A 7,157-nucleotide genomic window follows, 5' to 3' on the forward strand; every position below is an offset into this window, starting at 1 on the left:
CAAACATGTAAATGTACATCAAACACACCATCATTCACATTTCTTCCTTAGGTTGCTCTGTGTTGTTCTCCATCTTCTTTACAGCATCCATCATCATTGTCATCAGTTTGTCTGTGTCCATCTCCAGTTGTTGAAAGTCTTGCTTTCTGTTCTCATGGCTCCAGCCGGCCTCCCTACAGATCTCTTTGAGTTTTAAATACACCTGTGCTTTCTTTTCTTTTAAATCTCCCTTCTCCTCAGAAACTTCTTTCTCCACTGATTTAACCTTTCTCTCATGTTCCTCAACCACACTCTCAGCCTCCTTCTTCTTTAAGGTGAGATCATCTTTTTGCTGCTTCAGCTCTTTATGCAGTCCCATCAGTGTCTCTTTGAACTCTTTTCTCAGTGACTCCTCTAAAAGCTTTAACTTATTTTCTGAATTATCCACTTTCTTGCCCTCCATCATGAGCTGTGTTCCTTCTCTGTCTTCATTTTTGTTCTTCTTTCCTGTGGAGAAACAGAAGTAATACATTACTTTTAAATCATTCAAACAAAGATTTGATAATCCTGATTGTGCCTGTCTTATAGACATGTTGAACTGAAGGAAACTTTAATCCATCTGAATGAGGAAGCCTTGTAAACTGGTAGATAACTCTAAACATGGGATATTTATTTTCTACTTTAGTATTAAAAACACTGAATATGAAAAATGAGTGAACCACAGTTGGACGTACATCTTTGTTGGTGTTTGTTGGTGTATGCTTCACATTTACATGAGAAAAATCTTAAACAATTTTTTGTAGTTGTTGTTATTAATCGACTTTTTTCATCTTACCTTTTAGTTTATTTCTCAGTTTCCAGGCCATGAAGACACATATGAAGATAATTATGAGGCCAAACACCACACTGATGGCTATAGAAGAGGAACAACCGGGAACCAGGAAGAAATCATCTGGAAAGAGAAAAAAATGATATAAAAGCAGATACTGGAGTTTATGTTTGAGAGAAATGTTTGTGTTTAATGTTTCTGAAGCTGAATCCTGTTATTTTTCTACCTGGAACATGGAAGCTTCTCTCTCTGGTCTGGTTGATGTTCCTCTGTTGGAGTTTACAGGTGAAGTTGTTGCTGGCTGTCTTCTTCACAGTCACTCTGCTGCTGATAGTATAGAGATCATCAGGACCTTTGACTGATCCTGGAGCTCCAGCAGAAAGGAGATGTCCCTCAGCATCCAGCCACATCAGCTCAGGCTGTGGGTACCAGCCTTTAGACTCACAGTCCAACATCACTCCATGGTTGGCCTTATCCATGCCTGCTAAGCTAACGCTAGGTGGAGAGGCAGCACCTGAGGATGGAGAGATACCAAGAAAGTTATTATTCTAGTTCTGGAGTTCTGTCCAGCTGAACTTTGACCCCAGGATATATCATTATCTGTTTCCAGATGTGACCAATGTTGGTGGATGTAAACAGGGAACATGTTTTATGAATGGAGAAAATCAGCCAAGGTCTTTAAAAGGGACATAAAAGCAAAATGTAATGTGCTAATTAAACAGTCATCTACCACCTTTAACTAAAGGCTTTCTGTTTACATTTGTGTGCAGAAATCTAGCAGGGTCCTTTATTAAGACCTTACAATTTAATACTCTGCATGGACTGGTGTAGATGATTTACTTACCAACAGTCAGATCAACAAACATTTCTTTCTTCATCGTTGGAATGGAGCATCTGTAGGTCCCGTTATCAGAGATCCTGGCTTTAGTCAGAGTCAGTTGGAGGTCTCCAAGCTTCAGTTTGTCCACAGACAGTGACGCTCTGCCTTTGTAGGCCTTGTTTTGGTTATCTGGAAGTTCCTTGCCATTGTGCCAAACAAAGACAAATCTGGGTACAAGGTCAGACCTCCCCCACTCCAGTGTCATGGAAACAGCATCCACAGGAGGATCCAGCTGACAGGGCAACACTACATCTTCACCCATCATTACTGTGACCGACTGATGGGGAGATTTATCTGTTTTCTGACCTGAAACAAAGTAGATTTACTTGAATTCTCTTATCAAATACACATTAACCGAGGTATAATATTTAGATTTGAGATCTGTCTTTACAGATTCAGTAAAAAATGCTGGATATCAAATCTGTTCTAAAGGATGACCAAAAATGACTGAAACCATCTAAGAGTTTATAAAATATCCTTTGAATCATGATGTGCCTTGCATGAAAGCTGCTCTTTCAATAATGTCTTCAGAGCCGCTGAATTCAATCATTTTAAGTTGCAAAACATTTAAAGTTTTACTTCATTTCAAGTTATTGAATTATTGGTTTGGACCCTGAAAATACATTAAAACCATCAACAAGATACAAAATAACACAGAGTGTTTGTGCAGTGTTTATACTCATCATATATGAAAAACAAAGAAGCTCACTGGTTGACCAGTTACTTGGAAAGCTAAATCAACAGGAAAACTCTGGTTCCCTGTGCAGATGGTGATACAGTGCCTTAAAAAAGTGTTTGCCCCCTTTCTGATTCCTGACTTTTTTGCATATTTATTTACTTTAATGTTTTGGATCATCAAACCAATTTTTATATTTCAGAAAAACAACCCAAGTAAATACAAAATGCAGGGTCTGTGAATATTTCATTTTTTAAGGCGGAAAAAATCCAAACCTATCTGTCCCTGTGTGAAAAAGTAATTGTCCCCTGAACCTAATAACTGGTTGTTCCACCCTTGGCAGCAATAACTGAAATCAAGTGTTTGTGATAACTGCTGATGAGTCTTTCTCATCACTGTGGAGGAATGCTGTCCCACTTTTCTTCACAGAATTGTTTAAACTCAGACATATTGGAGGGTTTTCCGGCATGAACTGCCCGTTTAACCCTTGTGCCCTCCTCAAATTTACTACCCTCTGGACACCTTCGAGGCAAAAATGTACATGTACAGAAAAATTGCCATTAAATCAGCATACATGGATTTTTTTTTCTACTTTTTTTTTCATAAATCTCTTTAACAACTTCAGACCTTCTCAAAACTACCAAACATTCAATTATTTCAAGATTTTAACCCTTTAAATGCCAGTTTGATTATTTGAAAATTTTCTTTTTTTTTCTGCAAAAAAAACACAAAAAGTGAATTATTTTCCATAAGATTAATATTAGAAAGATGAGGCTTTGGTGTTGATAAGAATCTTGGATGGGTCAAAGATTAGCAACAAAATTGATTTGATTGCATTTGTATTTTTTTATATAATGTCAGAAATACCCTCTTTACACCCTGGAGGCAAAAATGCCCCCATTGACCTCCATTAAACCCCAGTTTTTTAATCTCACTGTCATTGCAGGATAAAATCATGCATTCTTTAATGTCAGCATTTCAATGTGAAGAAATACAGTAAAAATTGACATTTTTACCGTATTCCACCAGATTCAACCATTTTCCCATTGTAGGACCATGCACCAAATTCTGTTATTTTTGCCTTTTATATTGTGGAGAGTTTTTATGTGTGTGATTACGGCTGTGTGTGTGAGTGCGTGCATGCCGGGGTGTGTGTGTGTGTGTGTGTGAATCTGTAAGCATGCACAGAATATTTCTCCAAAAGTCTTGGGGATCATCAGGATGTTTTTAGTCAAATGTGAGACGAGTCTTTGTGTTCTTTTTGGTCAGCAGTGGTTTTGGCCTTGGAACTCTCCCATGATGCCATTGTTGCCCAGTGTCTTTCTTATGGTTGACTCATGACCTCTGACCTTAACTGAGGCCAGTGAGGCCTTCAGTTCTTTGGATGTGGTTCTGGGTTCTTCTGGGACTTCCTGGATGAGTCGTGGTTGCACTCCTTGAGTCATTTGGCCGACCACTCCTGGGAAGGTTCACCACTGTTCCCAGTTTTCTCCATTTGTGGATAATGGCTCTGACTGTGGTTCACTGGAGATCCAAAGCCTTGGAAAAGTCTTTGTAACCTTTTCCAGACTGATAGATTTCAATCACTTTGTTTCTCATTTGTTCATGAATTTCTCTGGATGGTGGCATGATGTGTTTCTTTCTGAGATCTTGTAGCCTACTTCACTCTGACAGCTTCTATTTAAGAGATTTTTTGATTCAACAAATCTGGCGGTAATCAGGCCTGGGTGTGGCCAGAGAAACTGAACTCAGCTTTCTAATAACTGTAGTTAATCACAATTAACTCATGATTTAACAAGGGGGGCAATTACCTTTTCACACAGGGCCAGATAGGTTTGGTTTTTTTCCCCTTAATAAATTAAATAATCATTCAGACACTGCATTTTCCACTTACTTGGGTTGTCTTTGTGAGGTATTAAAATTGGTTTGATGATCTGAAACATTTAAGTGTGATAAATATGCAAAAAAGTCAAGAATCAGAAAGGGGGCAAATACTTTTTCAAGGCACTGTATGTGAGTTTAGTTTAAAGAAAGGACTAACTAAAGTCGAGGTAACAAGAACAACATGATGGGTTCGACTTACTTCCACAAGAGGGCGCTATGAGAAGGACAACACCAACGTGTAAGAACACGTCCATGAGCTGAGCCATCGTCAGGCACTGAAAACATAAAAAACAATCTTAACTGTGGTTTTTATGGCTCTCAATTTTGGATTAAAAATATATTCACATTTGAATTGTCCTCCTGCTGATTGTGGGGATACTGCAAAACAAGGCTGAATATGACAGATATGAATGAAGTGCCATCCTCAAAAGAACCAAGTTCGCCCAAACTTTAAGGTTAAGTCCCGAGGCAGTGTTGGCGTGACGGTCTGATGTAAGTGAAGACCCGCTGAGACACCTTTATAATTAATACAACAGTGCTAAATGTTCTTAAAATAGCCTTACAGAAAATGTTCAACATTTAAATCATTAAAATTTGACTGTCTTACATACCGTTTATTGTCGCCTCCTCGTCCCTCAGCGTTCAGCACAAAGGTCAGAATGAATGAAATGATGTGTACTTTGCACATGACTATAAACCATAAAGGCGTGTCTATAAAACTTCAACTTGGATACCACACAACAGCCTGTGGTGATGTTAAAATACAAAAATGACTTCCTGTCCTTATAATGTTATATGATAAGTTGAAATGTAAATGCCTAAATATAAAAAAGAGATTAAACTCCTCTCTGCAGCTTGAGTATCTACTGTCAAATATGTGGTAAATTATTTTTGAGACTTTAATCTTGGTCAAAAATGCAGCAATAATAAACCTGCATGCACAACAGCTATTACTCTACACACACAGCCCTAATGATAAAAAAATCTGTGCCAGTGATGGGGGATGTCTTTGTTAGTTCACTGCTAGTTTCTGATTGAAGTGTTTTTGCTAAGGCGTCAGAAAAGCTTAAATGTTGAGCAATGCATTTACTTGAAATTTTTGATGAAACTGAACAAAACAGCAGCTAAATCTTTTGAAAACTGAGTGTATGGGGACACTGCATGTCACGGTCACGTGTGTTTGAACTGAACTACAGATTTAGAGAAGGCAGAGACCCGGAACGTTCTGGGCGCCCATGACCATAAAAACGTCTGAAAACGTTCAACAAACTGAACAAATGTTTGGAAATGATCAACTACTCCAATACCATCCTGAGACAAAACAGCAGTCAATGCTTGTAAAACTCCATCATCACCAAGGATGAAGAAAGCTCCACATGTTGGTTGTTTTCTGTGACATTAAGGGGATCATTTTGGAGGAGTGGGTTCCAGAAGAGTCAATGGTGAATCAGCACGATTAAAAACTGATTCTAGAAAAACTGAAAGTCTGATGAAAGAAATCATAGTTGTGGAGAAATGGTTTAATTCTTCATGAAGACAACAGATTAAATCTGTGCTGACAGAACAGGTTAAGAGTCTGTCAGAGGTGAAGTAAAGTACCACAGATGTTCTGCCACAGACAGCCACACAGGTAGAACAGAGGAGGTGCAGGTATGTTGGTGATTAGGTAATAGTTCATAGTGTGTGAATGTGTGTGGGGATATTCTCTCAGAAAAGCTTCAAGTTTAAAGTATTCAATAGTAAAACAGAAAACCTCCTCATAAGACAGGATGGGTCCTAAACTCCTCTTCCCTCTTAGCATGGTTTTGCTTTTTGTTTTCAAAGGGTCTGAACATCAAGAGAGAAATTATTTTAATGAGAATTACAGATTCTGATATCTATCAATGCAGGCTAAATCTAGATCAGCAGTGATTCATGTTTTTAAATTAGAATACAGAAATAAAACACTCTCATGGAGCAAGAAGACAGTCTTCAAATCTTTTTAATGTCAGGTGATAATGGATTTCCTGAAATATGTTAGAGTACAATAAACAAATAGAGCTGACATGAGTGGTAGAAAAACAAAAAAACTATACAGGCCAAATCAGATTCAACAGATTTGACTGTTATCCTCCAACACCAAGTATAAGAGATTATCTGCTCTGAGTAAGACTTCTGTTGTCCACCACACGTCTACATTTATCTGCCTTATAAAAATGGACACCATCCTCAGAATCCTACATATTCAAGCAGTTTCATTTCTAAGGGCTTCAGCAGTTTCTCTTTCTTCAGCATCTCTCGCTCATAACTGATTTTCATCTGCTCAAACTTCTGCTGATCCTGTAATAGTTTTTCCTTTTCTCTCAACAGTTCCTCTGGATTGTCAGACTCCTGCTCTCTCTCTGTTATCTCTCTCTCTACTGACTGAAGCGTCCTCTTGTTCTCCTCTCTGTCTGCCTGCAGCTCCTGAAGCTTTGTTCTGAGTTGATCTCTCTGTGTCTCCAGTTCAGTCTTCATCTCTGTCAGTAGAGAGACCATGTCATCACGGTCATCTGGACATGGTCTTCTTCTTCTGAAATCTTCAAGAGAAGACATGAACAAGGAAGACGCATCATTAAAACTCTTATGAAACAGCATTAACACTCAAGTATACATCAGGGCCATTTCTACCCTCACAGCAATCTAACACTATAAGGCATTCATGACATGTAAACTACACGTATGTGCTCAACTTGCAACAGTGCTGCACCAACATCTTAATGCCCTCCTGACACTAATTTGAGGTAAACGCCTTAAATCATTTAAGAACAGCAGTTTCTGATGTAGAAAATGGTACTTACTCTCCCCAAAAGGAGGCGCTATTATCTGTGTAAAATATTACTATGTGATTGTGTGAAAGGCGGCCCCTCATGATACACAGGAAGTTTGAG

General features: G+C 38.5%; 1 protein-coding gene across 1 annotated transcript; it reads right to left on the bottom strand.

Moving 5' to 3' along the window:
- Nucleotides 1-34: 34 nt before the first annotated feature.
- On the bottom strand, nucleotides 35-4,739 carry LOC121504355 (butyrophilin subfamily 2 member A2-like). Its single transcript, XM_041779065.1, has 5 exons — nucleotides 4,448-4,739; nucleotides 1,653-1,994; nucleotides 1,035-1,322; nucleotides 815-931; nucleotides 35-486 (listed from the first exon to the last, which is right to left on the bottom strand). The coding sequence occupies exons 1-5, from the start codon at nucleotides 4,512-4,514 to the stop codon at nucleotides 35-37; spliced, it is 1,266 nt and encodes a 421-aa protein (XP_041634999.1). The 5' UTR covers nucleotides 4,515-4,739.
- Nucleotides 4,740-7,157: the final 2,418 nt, after the last annotated feature.

This window comes from Cheilinus undulatus, linkage group 22, assembly GCF_018320785.1.
Source record: "Cheilinus undulatus linkage group 22, ASM1832078v1, whole genome shotgun sequence".
Lineage (NCBI taxonomy): Eukaryota > Metazoa > Chordata > Actinopteri > Labriformes > Labridae > Cheilinus > Cheilinus undulatus.

What these genes read in the sequence shown, in the direction of transcription:
- LOC121504355 (XM_041779065.1), bottom strand. Translation starts at nt 4,514, where the DNA reads ATGGCTCAGCTCATGGACGTGTTCTTACACGTTGGTGTTGTCCTTCTC. An exon ending in CATAGCGCCCTCTTGTGGAA is followed by an intron (nt 1,995 to 4,447) that starts GTAAGTCGAACC and finishes ACTTTGTTTCAG; the next exon opens with GTCAGAAAACAGATAAATCT. An exon ending in ACTGAGAAATAAACTAAAAG is followed by an intron (nt 487 to 814) that starts GTAAGATGAAAA and finishes GTTTCTCCACAG; the next exon opens with GAAAGAAGAACAAAAATGAA.